We start from the raw sequence: 18,430 nt of genomic DNA, 5'->3' as shown, positions 1-18,430 counted from the left end.
AAATATAAAGCTTGCATGTCTGAAGTTTTCGAAAAGTTCTATCGATGAGATCAAAAGTTACGCGAGGTGCAATATTTCAGGCATGAACCTTAAAATGCGATTTCTGACAGTGCGCTTGCTTCCAATTTCTATACAATTATGAACGGTACTGTATGTTCCAAAAACTTAATTCCAAAAATTTAGTAAATATCCAATAACTTTTGATGTTTAATCATGAAAAAATGCCGTATTTCATTTCTTTATCGATTTAATTAAAGATTAGCAAATCAGATTTAAAAATAAAAGATCCTGTGAGTTGTTAGCATTATCGTCTATTATTCCAAAAATCTATGACCATACCTGCGACGCCTTTTATCATAGACTCTATTCGAAAGATTTTTTTTGTCAATTTTTTAAAAGACTACATTTTAAAAATTTCAGGCATTGTATAAACTTTGCCTTCATTGCCATCCAAAATTTATGCTTCTTAGTTCAAACCAAAATAAACTTACAAAACCAGATCAATATACAGATCGTATACGAAATCTTTCACAATTAAAAAATAATCTGAATGTGATTGTAGCTTACAGAGACAAAAACTTGCTTAACAACTTTGTGAGTTTACAGATATTTGTCCTCAACCTTGCTATAATTTGTTTTCAGAGTTCTTCAAAGTCGTTTCATTGTTTGGCATTAAACGTACTCGTTGTCATTTCAATTCTAAGTTGTTTCGTAATTTGTGAAAATGTGAACTTAAAAAGGACCCACCGCCCCCTGAGCCCTTCCAACGCCCCCCAAATTTAAAATTGAGCTCATCGCCCCCGTAGAAGTTACTAACGCTCCCAAGAGGGCGGTTGGGATCACTTTGAAAACCCTTGTTATAAATAGTCGATTTTTTATCAATCAATTTGGTCTTAGAAAGATCCGTTTCCAGTTCAATTGGTGATAAAACATCATTATTTGGGCACCACAAGCAAGGAATTGGGTTTTCACAATTGTCACTTAAAACACAGCTCTTAAAGTTTTTGGTTCTATTTTTTCACATCTCAACAGGTTTTTCCCCATCAAACTACTAATCTTTCATTACTTGCACCAATGAACAATAGCAGTTTGATCGATGACGATATATCAAACAAACAACTTAATCATACCATCATCCTGGGTGAAATGCAAATTCTTTTTTTTTTTTGAACATTCATTAACAATCTAATGGAGTAGGGGTTAAGGTTGCACGCATTGCACGCGCTAATTTCAGGTATTTTTCTCCTTCATCTTGAGCTATTAATCAGATTGATCGTAGTCTTCGCAACAAAATAGATAGGTATCACAATCACTAGGAGCTGGGTAGTTGACGGGAGCATTTTAAAGGGGTTCCTTCCACTTAGTAATGATGACCTCCCCAATGGTACGCGGGAGCGGCATAGTGAAGAGCCGGGATGGCATGGTAAGAAGTTTTGACAATCGGGGTCGAAACGACGGTATGTTTCAGGGTTGGTGCGTAGATTGGTTCGGCCAATTTAGCCGCACTATGGACCACGGTCGAGCTTTGGTGGGAAACAGCCGTCGGAATATGTTTCACTACGGTTCCCACGTGGGCCACGGCCGGTTCAGCGATGATGCTCTTCTGATAGTAGATCTCTGGCTTGGCGATCAGGGCCGGTGCGTGATAAGCGATCGGGGCATGATGATAGGCGAACGGATATCCGGGACGAGCCGCGACCACAGCCAGCAACGCAGACAACACCACCTGGTTAGGAAAAATATCCAGAAAACAAAACAGGAAGATGCGTTAGAACCCAATCAGGATTTTTCCGAGCACTTCCGGTATAAAATTTACCAATTTGAACATTGTGAAAATAGATTTTATTTTTCCCCGAGAGGTCTGTGTTGAAGAACGTTTGGATTGAACTACGATCTTAGCCGGTACCTGGCAGCTTCTTTTATACCCCGGACGGACAATTCCAACGAGATCTCACAGGGGTCCCATCAATGCTTCCACTATTCTATACTAATAAGTAACTAGTAGAACCCCGGCCAGCTAGTACAACCTCAGTCAGTGTCAAGCCAACAAACAGGGGAAAAAGTTATTCCAACAGAAGCGTTCTTTAGCATTTTTTCCTTCCATTCTTACCGTTTGCTGCAAGTCGGAAGGGGTTAGGTTTGCACAATACCCTGGTTGGCATCTCGTACCCCGGACCATAAGCCTCCGAGATGAAGTGGTGGTCCATATACTTCCATTTACTTCGGCCAGCCAGCCGGACGGACCCGCTACTTGCTATGCATAGAGGAACACAAGCATCGTCGTCGCCCTCCCCCAATTCGAGAGTCAACTAGCTAGCTACTACCCAACACTATAACCCTATGATGTAGGTATAAGCATCAGAACCTTCAACCGTGTTCCAGGGTTGCTCCGCAAGAAAGTGGTGGGTTTGAGTATGCTAGCTATCTAAATTTTGACCAAGAACGCGCCGAAGGTAGTTTGGGACCAACGAAAAACCCTTTTGGGCTAGGTACTTACTGGATACTCCAGTTGGGGGTGGGCATGACTATTTTCTGTGGAAATCATTTTTAAAAACTTCTTCGGTAGGTATCTAACATTTGGTAAATGTTCTAAATCATCTAAATCTTTCAATCATGCAAATTTTCACGGGAGGTCCCTATGAATCATGTTTTTACATGGTGTCCCAGAGAACACATAATATTTTAAACATACAAAGAGGCTTTGTTATATTGCTTTCAAATAACCATTATGTCTGATATCTTCAGACAATAATTGTTGATCTATTACATGCAAACATTGCGGAAGAATTAATCAGCTATTTGAAAATAAAAATGCTGATTAGAGCCATTAAATGTAACTATCAATCACTTGATATGAGCTTCATTGAAAGCAGAATAAATGTTTCCCTAATGTTTATTGGGAAGTTACATAAAGACTTTAGACAAAGAATCCAAAATAAAAAATTACAACAGAACAAAATTCAAATTCCAAAAAAAAAAAACGAAATTCAAAACCTAAAATCAAATTTTATTCAGACCCACAATTAAAAATCTCAAATTAAAACCACACTATCAAATGACGAATGAAATTGAAATTTTTAATTTGAGAATCAAAGTTACAATTGCAAAGATTATAATTCAAATCCAAATGTTTATTTCACTTCAAAACACAAAAAAAAAAATCGTGTTCATGTCATGTGTTGAAATTTAGAAAATGTAATGCGGATGAAAACTTGAAATTAAAAAAAAAAATTTTTTTAAATATATAAAATAATTAAGAATCTTTTGTAAAAAGTTATCTAAATGTGAAGAAAGTTATGTACCTTCGAAAATAATAATTCAGAATGGAAATCAAATGTTGAAGACACAGAATCATAAATATGGAATAAGATGAGAGTGAAAATATAGAATCATTCATGCTTGGAAAATCACTCAATGAAATTCGCGATTCAACGTGAATGAACTATGAGAGGGTTTTTTATATTAATTTGATTAATTTAGAGAATGATATACATGCTGAATTCAGGGTATTTCCTTTAGTGGAAGATAATTTAAAAAAAAAGTAGTTAAATGACATTTGGGCTTTATCAGTTGAAAAAGTTTTAATAAGAATTCCAAATCCTAGATTCAAATTATAATGAAAATGCAGTAGCGGAACTCAGTTTGGCCGATAGATACAGTTTTTTTTTTTCAAAATCAAAAGATTGTCTGGTTTTATTAATTTTATTCCCGAAAAGTTCCAGATTTCTTCACTTTCCTCACTTTTTCAAATTTTTGGCAAATTTGCTATCAAAAAATGATAATTTCTGTATTTTTTTCAAATTTTGATAAAAACTAAAAAACAGATAATCTTTTCCCTTAGAAAAGTCGTTATTTTTTTTAATGATGAGAAAGTACTTTCTAATAAGAACATATAATGCTTGAATCACTGGAAACTCCTGAAATATATTCTTCGTTCAATGTATGAGAAACTGATGTACTATTTTTTGTAGAGTATGCATTCCAGATTCCCCGGTTGTATTCAGACATGACCGGGTTTTCAAAGTAAAGTGGACAAATAAAGCAAACTAAGGTCTTAGTTAGGCTCAACTTTTCTATGTTTTATTTATCCAAATCCCAAAGTTTTATTTGGGAGTTTGAAAAGAGATGTCAACGCTGCTGACGTGTTTCGATAAAAAGAAAATTAAAAGTTTAGGTGGATTCTGTCACTTTCTTAAAGTTTTTTTTTTAAATCACCAAGTTCTACTTTGATTTGTCCTGATTTTATGTCGAAAGATTTGAGATCAAATGCCCAGATATCGCCAGGTATTGTAAAAATTGGTGCTTATTCAACTAAAAAATGCGGGGAAAATTCTCCAATACTTTCTCTATAGGCCCCCTTAACTTATACTGGAGTGAAACTATTGGAGATATTATTTCAAGGGAGCCCCCTTACCTGTTATATTAAACATTTTAATTCTGATTTCCGATTCTCATTTTCTTTCCTAGTTTTCTTGAACTTAAAGCAGTATGATTAAAGTTAGAATTAAATTTAAATTTTCCTCCGGGGACCCTCTGAGCCGGGGGCCCGGGACGATTGCTCTCATTGACCCCCCCCCCCCCCCTTTAATACGACCTTGAAGACTTTACTCATTATCTTAAGCGTATTTTGATAAGAAATGTACATGAACGGCCCTCAAGATAACTACTAACTATGAATAAATTAAATTTAAAGAAAGAAAGCTATGAACAAAACTAAACAGTTAAATAGATATAAAATTACTCCGGGTATCTTCCATAAGATAGAGCTGTAGAAAGTCAAACACTATGTAAACAAATTGTCTGACACTAAGATCATGTCGAGGCGCCAACATCGAGTCAGACCACTATCTGGTGATGCTGAAGATGCGCCCAAAACTCTCCGTATATATTTATTTTATTTATTTGGTGTTCCATCTCACGGCATAACCTGATGAACAATAATCCTCCAATTCACTCGATTCATGGCAACCATTCTCCAACTTCTCGGGCATCCCACATTCGCCAGATCACGCTCCATTTGGTCTAACCACCTCACTCGTTGCGCCCCTGCTTGTTTCGTTCCTACCGGATTGGCAGCGGACACCTGTTTTGCGGGACAGTCGTCCGGCATTCTTGCAACATATCCTGTCCAGCGTATCCGTCTAGCCTTCACCACCTTCTGGATTCGCCGTAGAGTCGCGCGAGCTCGTGGTTCATCCAAGGTTGCTGATCTTCGATCAGAATGATTCTTCCCCCGATCCTAGTCACCAACGATTCAGCTCCTTAACATAGAAAGTCTGTTTTCTTTAGAAACGACGCTTTTCAGCATTGAACGACGCACAGTGGACCAGGAACCACACTTTTGCAGTCAAAATTGACTGCAGGCCAGAGGCTTCGTTGTAGCTCATTGGTGTCTTCCACAAAGTTACTCGACTATATTTGCGCTATCTATTGATGGATTTGAATTAGTTCTATTTTTCTCCGCAAGGTGGCGCCAAAATCTAACTTTTTACAGAAGCAAGATACAGGCATGGTTTCTTCTACAAAGTTGTTCATTATACCTTTTACATCAACTTTGTAGAACATTGTTAAGCTCTATGTTGTGTACTTAACTTGCAAAAATAATAATTTAAGGAAACCTTGCAAAAAAATGGTTTTTTTCACCTATTTTTGTGTTTAGCTATACAATACCTCAAATTTCCACAGTATTCGATTGGAATAGACTTATATGAGATATTCTAGTGGAAAACTTATTCGTTTCGCGGATTTTTTCTGTCAAAATTCCAAAAAATTGGTTAAAATTATACATTTTTCAAATTGCAATAACTTGCTTGCGAGCAGTTTGGCGCACCTCATTTTTCGAGAAGTGACAGCTGTGATTATGATCTAAATGCATGTAAAAAATGTCGGTGGGTTCTCGTGGGTTCCTTGCCAAATGATTTAATAAAGTTGGTAAATTTTCAATACAAATCCACATATTTTAAGTCCTTTTTCAAAGAAAACATCCGCATTACTCGTAGAAAAGTCGAATTTTCGTCGTTTTATTATTGCTTTAGTCCATTGCGATGCTTAATTAAGCGATTAAGCACATTTGGTAAAATTTATTGAAAAATAAAAAATAATTTAAAACTGTTTTTATTTAAATTAATTTTTGATTTTTTTTTCTAATTTGATCAAAAGTGCGAAAAATGTGGTCGCGACGCATACCTAATTTGTTTTTCTTCCCCTCGTTAGTGATCAGTTATTTTCTGAGTTACTACCGACACCCATCAAACAATCATCATTCGCCCTTAATGAAAAAAATGCGTGTAGACGAAGTCGAAGCATTCGACATCTTCTAGACCAGGCATGTCAAACTGGGGGTTTGCGGGCCGCATGCGGCCCGCGGCCTTGGTCAATGCGGCCCGCGAAGCCCCGTCTTAAATTGTCACAAAAAAACACCACTGATTTTTATGTAAAATATTACTGCAAAAAACTAAAGTTGAATGTAACGTTTGCAACGTAATGCAAATGTTTTTCGATGTTCAGATTTCCTCTCAGAAAAAACACGCGTAACATTGTTGCTCTGAACCACAGTTTGAGGTGATTCCCGCTTCCGTGTAAAATTGTGTGTAAACATTCATAGCGGAAACAACATAAATATCTTCCAAGTATTTTGGTGCAAGTTGGGCCAGAATGGTCCTAGTCTAAGGTTGCCAGATTGCCCGGTTCTATCCGGGTTTGCCCGGATATTTGCTTATGCTTATGCTTATGCTTATGCTTATGCTTATGCTTATGCTTATGCTTATGATACATACACAGCCAGATCTTGTCAGCATCCCGGTGAATAGTAAAAATACATTTTCTTTTCATCTTTACAAGGCCGGGCCCACTGTGCAGTATTGGACGCAGAGACGACTGGAACCAGGGGAGGAAGAAACGTGGACAACAGTACCATACGTTCCCATGTTCATTTGAAATTTATTCGTTGGGAGCATAGATTCTAAGATATTTCTATGCTCCTTGGTGTTGGGCCTTGCGATTTTTCCTTCAGGGGATGGAAATGAGGATTTTCTACAGAGAGTCCCAAATTTAACAATACAATAATTAAAGAAATTTCTTTAACCATTATACACTGTTTAATTCTGGATCCCTGAACCTTCATCTCAGGTCATCGACCATGGTTATAGCGCCATTGCTCGCTTTTGAAAAGATTTGAAAGAGCAGAGAAATTATTAATACAGCACCAAAATGATTAGAATTTTTCTATTCCAAAAGATTTCAACACCAAAAGGAATACATACTAAAAACTAATATTTATGATTAGATTTAATAACAATGATTAAAACAACGTGCGTTGCGTGCAATATATAATATCATTAGTTCTGCGTTATGATTCCAGTATTGGTATATATACAATTCGGTTGGCATCTACTAGAATTATCAGATCAATAAAAGGTAGCAATATTCTGGAAAATTAAATGTCACGTTGTTCGGCAGTATGATAAAAGTGGTGTTAAAAATGAAAACCTGTGAAAATGTCAATAAGAAACTTATGTATACAGTCAAAATTAATTTTTTTCATCTACAGTATGAATTACATTAAAATTGAGGTTCGGAAGAAATCGCTCTCCTTAGGTATCTCATTCATCTTCACTCAAACACTTCCGCTTCTCAAATCATTCTAAACCAATACAACCAGGTTCCTTTAACACCCCCTGAACACCCACCCACGTTTCACATAATGATGAAAAGTGTTGTGAGTATAAAATAAAGCAGAAAGCGGAATGGAACGCACACAAGATCCGTTTGCTATACGAAAAATAGAAGTAGATTGGCTCAAAAAATAGCAAGAAAGATGGATAGTCACACAAAAAGGCAAGTGATCTACGAAGCTCTAGAAAACTTTGTAAAATTATTATTGGATCGCAAATGAAATGGCTTAAAAATTAATGAACAACACTCTCATCTAAACCAAATTAAAAAAAACATAATTCAATCTTACAAGGTGACCTAATGAAAATGGTTCTACTTAGCTTTCATTTGGTAGTATCAGCATAAATGTGAACATCCGTGTGCCGTCTATGTAGTTGTCCGATTGATGAAAGTAAACCATTCTATTAAAACGGAATCCAACCAGAAACACATCACAGCAACCATACTTTCTTCTCGATTTCACCATTTCTCTTTTTGTTTCTAATTCATAACTCACACACGGCATCACAAAAAAAATTCGGGAGGCAACTTTCGGCAATATTTCATAGTAAAAAAACACTAAAAAGCTACACAGCTTGGTAGCTAAATCACTACTGCAACCAAAAACACCTGTTTTTTCCAACTTTTCAAAACTCATACGAAAATATCTCGACTCCCCCGAATTGAGAATGCATAGAAACAATTTCGTCTCCATGCTACCGGAAAACAACATTTTAATCAAACTAAAAATGAAATCCTCTGATTCCACCTCAATTCACAAAAACTCCTCAAAACGTCCTGTTGGGATTCCACTTAGCTAACTCTCGGTAACTTTTTTTTCTCAATTTCATTTGAAAATCACTTTTAAAATTTATTTTTTAGAAAGTTTTCACTGTCAGCGAAAAATAAACGCGTGTCCCGGGTTTGCCCGGATATTTGATACAAAATTTGACAAAAATCCGGCCCGGCCCAGTTGCCAAAATAAACAAAAAATAAATAAATTTTATTGTAATTTTTTTTTTAATTATGCGTCTAAAACGAAATTTATAAAATAAGATTTGAAAACTGCTGATGAAAAAAAAAATTTCATGTTTTTTTTCCTGGATTTGTGTTGAGTAATTCCTGGATTTGGACCAAATTTGCCCGGATATTGCCCGGATTTTTGGTCGTCATTTAGGAATCTAATGCCCGGATTTTGCCAGGTTTTTAGATAAAAATAGCCCGGATTCTCCGACCCGGGTACGTGCTGAAAAAATTCTGGCAACCTTATCCTAGCCAGTCGTGTCAGACGAAGCCAAATTAAAAAAAAATATTTTGGTTCTATTATTTTTGTTTTACCGAAGGAACAACAGACATATTGTGACATTTTTTAAATTGAAGATGTACGTAAGCATGAATACCAACATTATTCATAGTAAAAAATCCCATTCTAAATAATCAAAAATTTTCTGAGATTAAATTTGTAGCTCTGAATAATTTTATTTAATTGACCACTTGTCTATCGTTCAGTTAATTTTGCGGTAAGTGTGTTGGTTGCACCGAAATTGAACAAAAACATATCCCACCGCTGGAGTCTTTTTATTGTCTCAAATCTATCCGAATGCGTGAGTATAAACAGCATACATTTTTAATAACATCAGTTAACAATATTTTAATTCGTAAATTGAGAGTTATTTTTAATACCATACCGGTAACTGAATTAAAAAAAATCCGAAAAATCTGATTAGAGCAGTTTTTGTAATATGTACTGTAAAATGAAAAAAAATAATTGTGTGTTTTTTTTAAATATCTTCAGCTACTGCTCAAAAAATTATCTTTTTTTATAATCTGACCAATAAACTGCTCTTCGCAGATATTTTTTTTACTTCTATTCGGATTCAGAGGTCAATTTTAAATTTGAAATTTGACGTCAATAAATAAAGTTCAATTTTTTGTAAACAATTGCTATTATGTTTTCCAACTGATTTTGGCTGCGGCCCTCTATGCATAGAATTTTTTTAATGCGGCCTGCACACCTAAACGAGTTTGACATGCCTGTTCTAGACTCTCTGACGATCATGCTTCGCCACGAATGCTTCATGAGGAAAAACGTTTTAATTTCAGGAACGCAAGGGGTGCCTAAAAACCATCTATGCCAATATCGGCTTATTTTCCTCTCAAGTTGTGTAAATTGAATATCAAATATGGGTCTTAGTCTTTATCCTAAGAATTGTCCTCTTAGTGGCATTCTTCCTTGAGGGTCTAAGTCTGGCCATGAATCAATAGCATCGTCATCAATAGCATCGAACGAATGGATTCACCAAGGTTACTTTGTCTCTGACTTTGTCAGTAAGTAGGCGAGAAGAGCGCGGTGAGGTTCAGTGAGTTTGTTTGTAAACATCGGAAGATTTGTTCGAGCTGAGGGCTTCGTTAGTAAACAAACTCCACGAACTCCATAGTAGCCAAATCCAAATGGCTGAATCGGGAGTTTCTCATATCGTTACACCTCCTAGTAAACAATGACTGTAATGACTGTGTAGGCTTCCAAAATGGGCTAACTTTTTTAAGGATGGTATTCATCACTGTAAATGAGTCGGGGCGGTCGAACTTGTTGACGCCTCATTAGCAGTGATGAATACCACCGTAAAAAAAGTTAGCCCATTTTGGAAGTCTAATAACTTTTTTGTCTTAACTCTTATCGATATGCAGTCTTCGGATGGAATGTTTTTCATAGTTTAGGCTTTAAGAAAACCCGTTTTTGAAAGAAATCGGCCGACGGGAACCAAAGTTATTGATGAAAAACTGGTTTTTCATGTTTCTCCCGAACAAAATGTCTCAAAATCCCATACAAACTTCAGGCTCGTTGAGCGACCCCTTCCCGTGATCCGATCTGGCCCAAATTTGGCATGAGATCTTGTACTAGGCCTAGGATCAATTTTAGCCTGCAGCGCATAACTTTTTCGAAAGTCGGGTCATTTGGGGCACTCTAGTGCGAGGGCTAAGTCTTCTCGACCGCAGTTACTTGTGGAGTCCATATAGGCACGACTTCCGCTGATAATTTACCGCCGGATCTCACGGCTGGTGCCATTCTCTGCGGTCACCAGTGAGCCGAGATAGACAAAGTCTTCGACTATCTCCAGCTCGTCGCCGTTGATCGTGACCTTGTTATTACTGGACAAGCGGGTTCGGTCGGTCTCGGATCCGCAGGCCAGCATGTATTTCGTCTTGGACGTATTAATCATCAACCAAATCCTCCCTGCTTCGCGTTTCAGTTTGCGATAGATAATGCGTTGAAATCATGCAGAATAAACCATCACCTTGCCGAAGCCCCCTGCGCGATTCGAATGAACTCAACAATTTACCCGAAATCCGCACACAGCACTGCGTTCCTTCCACCGTCGCCTTGATTAGTCTGATCAGCTTCCAGGAAAAGCCGTTCTCGTCCATGATATTCCATAGCTCGTGACGGTCGATTATGTCGTATTAGGCTTTAAAGTCGATGAATAGATGGTACGTAGGGACTTGGTGTTCACGGAAATTTTTGGAGGATTTGCCGTAATGTGAAGATCTGGTCCCTCGTGGACCGTCCCTCCATGAAGCAGGCCTGATGACTTCCCATGAATCTGTTTGCTCGTTCATTAGACTGGTTGTCCTCTACGGGCATGAAACGTGGATATTACTCGAAGAGCACCTGCGCACACTCGGAGTATTCGAGCGACGAGTGTTAAGAACCATCGTTGGCGGCGTGCAGGAAAACGGAGTGTAAAGGCGAAGGATGAACCACGAGCTCGCGCGACTCTACGGCGAACCCAGTATCCAGAAGGTGCTGAAGGCTGGCCGGATACGCTGGGCAGGACATGTTACAAGAATGCCGGACCAAGTGGAGCGTGATCTGGCGAATGTGGGATGCCCGAGAAGTTGGATAATGGTTGCCATAAAACGAGTGAATTAAAGGAATGTTACCGTTTGTAACATTTGTCTTGTTGTATGTTAGTTTTTGTTTCTTTTTTAATGTTAATCGTTTAATTTAATTATTTATTAATTTTTTTTTTGTGGAAAAATGAATCAAACTGTGTTAGTTGAAATTTCAGGGACTAGACAAGATAAAAATTAATGTTGAAAAATATGCGAAAAAAAATTGCCTTGTCTCCCGGTAGGACTTGAACCCACATCTTGCGCCTGTGGGTTCAAGTTCTACCGGGAGACAAGGCGAGTTTTTTTCGCATGTTTTTCAACCTTAATTTTCATCTTGTCTAGTCCCTGAAATTTCAACTAACGCAGTTGGATTCATTTCCCTACAATAAAAAAAAAAGTTTCACTTACTGAATGTTTTAGTCAAGACCCACCTCTGAGTCGCAGTTTAAACAAAAAATAATTACTTATGTTGATGGGTCTTTAAGTTGAAAAATTGATTTCTAATTAATTCAAAAAATGGCTCAGTATAAGGGCTAGGTTAAGACACAATACGTATAACATCACAAACATGATGAACATCACAAGGTGGCGAATTTCAGTTCACTGGATTGGAGGAAAAATTCAGGGAGCTGGTCGGAAAGAGATGATAACTGCGCTGAACGCCTCGCATGCGTTCGTTGCTAACTTTCAGGCGCTTTGTGATTCGCGGAGTGTCGGTTAAGTTTTTGGGCAAGAAAAGTAGCCCGGATCGTAACTTGTACCGAAAATAGGTACACGAACATCGCAAATTGTGTCCCGAAGCCGACTCACTCGCCCAGGTAACCAGAGCGGTTCACTCGAGGTTACCGGGGGACGTCAGCCCCGCGGCACCTGGAGCTTGCTCGACTCGGTCGCCAATTAGACCGGGCAAGCCAGAACCATTCCGATTGTCGACCAGAGAGCCCAGAGAAGTCAGACCTTGCCAAATCGCCTCGAAAGAATCCCACAAGCCGGCCAAGCTCAACGCATGGCCATTTCCCGCCAAGTAACGCCCATAACGTTGATCAGCATTATTGGTTAGCTTCATTCAAGCCACAACCAGCCCCAATCGACCTCCAGCCATTCACCAAGCAACCTCCGGGAATTCGCCAGTCCATCACCAGCCTCACCGCCCAAGAGAACGTTCCGACGCCGCAGTCCTGCACGAAACGGTGAGCGTATCGCCTCACACAAAATACACACACATACAAATCTCACACATCACACAAAATTTATAACATGAATTAAAATGTCCTTTTTTCGAGCACGATCACATCCGAGTCTTGGGAGTCCAAAGTAGACACAAAGCCGACCTTGAGGTCCTTCGTGAGATCAAGCCAAGATCGAGCCAGCCTACAAAAGAAGGTCATGTTTACCCACCCTCACTGATTCCCAGAGGAACGACCAGGTATCCGAGAGCTTAGACCCCGTCTATTCTGGACGGGTGGTAATAGAATATTGTTCATCAGGTTATGTCATCAGACGGAACACCAAATTAGCAAAATAAATAAATTATTTGCAACTTGGTATATTTCAAACTTACTATCAAATTTCCCTTAATTTAACCCCTAAAACGAAAGAAAGCTTTGAAGAAAACTTTTTTTTTTTCGATTATAGTCGTTTTACCATCTTTATGGCATTCGCGACTCTATCAACGTTGCAGTTGGCGGATCGTTATTGAATAACTTATCCGGTACAACTGTGTTCGATGTTTACTCTTGGGCTCGAACTCGCGGACATCGGCTCAGGAGACAACAGACTTGCCAACTGAGCTATATCACAAGCCACAAGAAAACGTAATATTTTAAAAGATGGTCAATTACATTGGGTATGGTCTTCCTCAAGAAAGAAATGTGATGTTGATAATGTTCATGTTCATGTTCATGTTGTTGTTCCACAAAAGGAATTTAACTAGACTAGGATATTGTTTTTTTTTTATAAATCTTCACCGAAAACAATATAAACGTAAATTTACCTAGAAAGCAAGGTAAGCGCTTTTTTTTAAGTTGGTAACCACAGGTGGTAAATCGGATTGTATTCCAGGGCACGCCGAGCCACCGCGTCCTCCCAGTTTACTACTCTGGGTACAATGGGAAGACTCATGATATACTCCGTGTATACCCCCTACTCCCTAAACTCCACCTAGGGCCGCAGACCTGGTTCCCACCTCGAATTGTTTAGCACACTATAATTCAATAGTGGGAGGTCTATCCGCGCTAGTGCGCTCCAAAGCAATACTCATTAACGAGACCACTTTCAGCAAAACCTCTCGTCCTTACGACTCGACTCTATCGACTTGAGATCTGACCTCTACTCGTAATGACTCAAGGTGACCACTTGTACCCCTCCTCCTGTTGATAAGGGGCGTGATCCCTCCTCTTACGACTCGAGACCCGACCCCTTATCATGAAGACTCGGGGTTAACCACACAAACCCCTCCACCTGGAGGTTCGAGGCCTGACCTCTCCTCTAACAACTCGAAGCCCGACCTCTTATTTCCAGGGATCGAGGTTTGCTACCTTGCTGTAGTGTGCCAGATCGAGAGCAGCTTATCCTAGACTCGCGCCTGTCACTGCACACGCGCCGTACTTAACGCAATAACTCGGATGATTCCCGACGAAGACGTCATCCTACTCCGACTCGAAGGTAAACGCTTGTGAAAACCAAAAAGGTAACTTCTAGCTCTTCGAGGTGAAACTCACCGTAGCGAAGTAAAGTCTACTTAAATCAAGCTGAAAAAGGTAAATTAAAAAGTTAAAGCTAACCTCGTAGCGAGGTGAAGTTTACCTGAATAAAATGGTAAATCCTAGAAAGGCACTTTCTACCTTCATGAGGTAAAGCTTACTCGTAGCGAGGTCAAGCTGACCTGGATCGAGCAAAACAAAACGGTAAACAAACGGTCATGGGCCTGACGGTTTCCCCGTACATGTCTTAAAAATAAGAGCGAAATATTCTCCAGAAAGAATACTTACACAATATTTCAAACAGATTTTGAAGACAGGACTATTCCCGGATTGTTTAAAATTATCGAAAGTTATAACTTTCGTTAAAATGTAATCTTAAAAAAAAGCAATTAACAACTATAAATAATGTATAAGTAATGCGATTTCATTCTTTTTTACCTCAGGCAAATCTTTCATGAACAATGTTTTCAGCAAGAGAAACATATGCCGCTATTCACTGGTTGTTCCTCGAATGGTTGCCCACCACTAAGCCGAAACCGTAGGTATGTATGTCCGCGATACAATTGGGTTGGGGGTGGCACATAACGGCCCAGCATTAAGAATTCGTTCGTGTTCGCACCATGCACTTACTGATTTTTTGTTTCGTTGATTTTTTTTGTTGCTATTTTTTCGGTGGAGGCGTAGAGAGATCATAACACAAACATAAAGCGGCTTGTGTGACCGAAGCGTGGTGAATTTGAAACGAGTAAGTAGCATATGTTGGGTTGGCTGGAACAGTATGTACAGATAGAAGTTATGCATTTTTTTCGTTGATGCCGGTACCGGCAGTAAATAATATTTTTATAATTGTGATTAAAAGTTAACGAACGATATTAGACATTGGGGCTGGCAGGGTGGTGTGCAGAATTCAAAAGGGTACATTGGAATCAATTACCGGTAAAATAGTTCTGGTTATTGCTGTCGAAGCATATGTATATTAGACTGAGTCGATTTGGGGTCATTTTCGAATTTCTCAAACCCTGGGGTCTTAAAAGCTTCGCCTTGGTCCAAAACTCATCCATGATTTTTTGCAGAATTTTTAAGTAACGTTTACATGAGTAAATTTGAACTTTTAGGTTTGTATGGGAAAATTGAATATTTTGTACTGAAAAATCAACATCGTTTCTGTTTCTTTTATGGAGACGAGCCAGCTGATGGTTTTTGTGCCAATTTATAAAATTACTTAGGGAAATTTTCCGCTGAACAAATTTGTCGAAGACCGTAACTTTGTATCTCATTTGGCAAAAAAGTTATTAGCAGTTTAATAGGGGTATGTCTTTTGGCATTGATGAACCATAAATTCAATTGACATCACTGCTGGAGCCTCGCGAAGTATAGCATGAAAAGTAGTCATGCAATACCTCGATAGGCACCCTGCAGTGATGTCAACTGAATTTCATGTTTATCAATGCGAAAAGAAATACCCCTATTAAACTGCTAATAACTTTTTTGCCAAATGAGATACAAAGTTACGGTCTTCGACAAAGTTGTTCAGCGGAAAATTTCCCTAAGTAATTTTATAAATTGGCACAAAAACCATCAGCTGGCTCGGTTCCACATCAAAAACAAAAACGATGTTGCTTTTTCAGTACAAAATATTCAATTTTCCCATACAAACCTAAAAGGTCAAATTTACTCATGTAAACGTTACTTAAAAATTCTGCAAAAAATCATGGATGAGCTTTGGACCAAGGCGAAGCTTTTAAGACCCCAGGGTTTGAGAAATTCAGAAATGAACCCAAATCGACTCAGTCTAATGTATATGCATGATTTTTTTCTAATAAGAGGTTAAGGAACCTGGGTTTGGTTAAGGTGGGTTTTATTTCAATTCGGAAGGAGTGTCTCGAAAATTCTATTTTACGGCTAGCTGGTGAGCTAAAGGGCTTTCATTTCCCCATTCCAACCGTAGTTACTTGTTGCTCAACAAATGTGGAGTTTAATAAACGGGATTCTTTGCTGAATCAATGAATGTCCTTTCATATATGAGTCAACATAAGCGCACTGTGTTGTAATGGGGCCCTGAAACAAGGTTGCATTCAAAGTGTGCTTACTTATGTATTGCATTTGAATCTAAATACACTATCATCCAAACATGTCAGAAGATCGAATGATGAATGTCAATCTGGCATGATTTTCGTTGTTCTTCTTTGATGAGTATTTGTCCATGATTTTTTTTGAGAACTTCTTCCTGGGGGTCCGTTCAGATATTTTCGATCATTTTCAAACCCTCCTCCCCCTACTTAACGTTTTCGTAACATATTTTTTCATATTGCATTAACTCGAAATTTCAAATTAAAGTCTGTTTTACAGAAATATACAAATACCAAATACAAATAGAAATTGGGTAAAGAAAATTTACTTTAAAATTACACTTGCACAAGGAGAAGACAGAAACTTGTTCGAGTATGATTTAGTACGATCGCGTTCAATTCAACCCATTCGAATGTTTACACAGCTTTCAAGCATCAACAAATCGAATGCAAATTAATAACAGCAGGATATGCATACCTAGTTGGATGTTGTCTGTTTTCAATTGCTGTTCGGTGCAATTTAGTTTTCGTTTATTGCTTTACATGACAGGAGCAGAGAATTGAAATCGGCGTGTTTTATAGTGGTTTGTTGTTAATGATATCCAAGAAACACTTCGGCGGATTGAATATGAAACCAACTCGAAAAGATTTTCAACTTTTTTATTTTATGTTTAATCTGTTTTTGACCTATTTCAAAAGTTACATTGCATATTTAAGTTTTGACAAAATATAATTTTTTATCGATCACATAAAACTGAAATGGTAAGCAAAAGCCGATGGATTTCTAAGTAATTTATGAGAGTTGACAAAAAATGAATAAATGTCAACATTGATAAAAAGGACAAAAATGACAAAAATGACAAAAATGACAAAAATGACAAAAATGACAAAAATGACAAAAATGACAAAAATGACAAAAATGACAAAAATGACAAAAATGACAAAAATGACAAAAATGACAAAAATGACAAAAATGACAAAAATGACAAAAATGACAAAAATGACAAAAATGACAAAAATGACAAAAATGACAAAAATGACAAAAATGACAAAAATGACAAAAATGACAAAAATGACAAAAATGACAAAAATGACAAAAATGACAAAAATGACAAAAATGACAAAAATGACAAAAATGACAAAAATGACAAAAATGACAAAAATGACAAAAATGACAAAAATGACAAAAATGACAAAAATGACAAAAATGACAAAAATGACAAAAATGACAAAAATGACAAAAATGACAAAAATGACAAAAATGACAAAAATGACAAAAATGACAAAAATGACAAAAATGACAAAAATGACAAAAATGACAAAAATGACAAAAATGACAAAAATGACAAAAATGACAAAAATGACAAAAATGACAAAAATGACAAAAATGACAAAAATGACAAAAATGACAAAAATGACAAAAATGACAAAAATGACAAAAATGACAAAAATGACAAAAATGACAAAAATGACAAAAATGACAAAAATGACAAAAATGACAAAAATGACAAAAATGACAAAAATGACAAAAATGACAAAAATGACAAAAATGACAAAAATGACAAAAATGACAAAAATGACAAAAATGACAAAAATGACAAAAATGACAAAAATGACAAAAATGACAAAAATGACAAAAATGACAAAAATGACAAAAATGACAAAAATGACAAAAATGACAAAAATGACAAAAATGACAAAAATGACAAAAATGACAAAAATGACAAAAATGACAAAAATGACAAAAATGACAAAAATGACAAAAATGACAAAAATGACAAAAATGACAAAAATGACAAAAATGACAAAAAGGACAAAAAGGACAAAAAGGACAAAAAGGACAAAAAGGACAAAAATGACAAAAATGACAAAAATGACAAAAATGACAAAAATGACAAAAAGGACAAAAAGGACAAAAAGGACAAAAATGACAAAAATGACAAAAATGACAAAAATGACAAAAATGACAAAAATGACAAAAATGACAAAAATGACAAAAAGGACAAAAAGGACAAAAAGGACAAAAATGACAAAAAGGACAAAAATGACAAAAATGACAAAAATGACAAAAATGACAAAAATGACAAAAATGACAAAAATGACAAAAATGAC

At 37.2% G+C, this 18,430-nt stretch overlaps 1 protein-coding gene across 1 annotated transcript; it reads right to left on the bottom strand.

The window, feature by feature from the left end:
* Positions 1-743: 743 nt before the first annotated feature.
* LOC129756887 (retinin-like) lies at positions 744-1,943 on the bottom strand. Its single transcript, XM_055753931.1, has 2 exons — positions 1,817-1,943; positions 744-1,726 (listed from the first exon to the last, which is right to left on the bottom strand). Exons 1-2 carry the CDS (start codon positions 1,826-1,828, stop codon positions 1,361-1,363), a joined length of 378 nt encoding a protein of 125 aa, XP_055609906.1. The 5' UTR covers positions 1,829-1,943; the 3' UTR covers positions 744-1,360.
* Positions 1,944-18,430: the final 16,487 nt, after the last annotated feature.

This window comes from Uranotaenia lowii, chromosome 3 (assembly GCF_029784155.1).
Source record: "Uranotaenia lowii strain MFRU-FL chromosome 3, ASM2978415v1, whole genome shotgun sequence".
Classification (NCBI taxonomy): domain Eukaryota; kingdom Metazoa; phylum Arthropoda; class Insecta; order Diptera; family Culicidae; genus Uranotaenia; species Uranotaenia lowii.
This window is presented reverse-complemented; position numbering and strand designations above follow the sequence as displayed.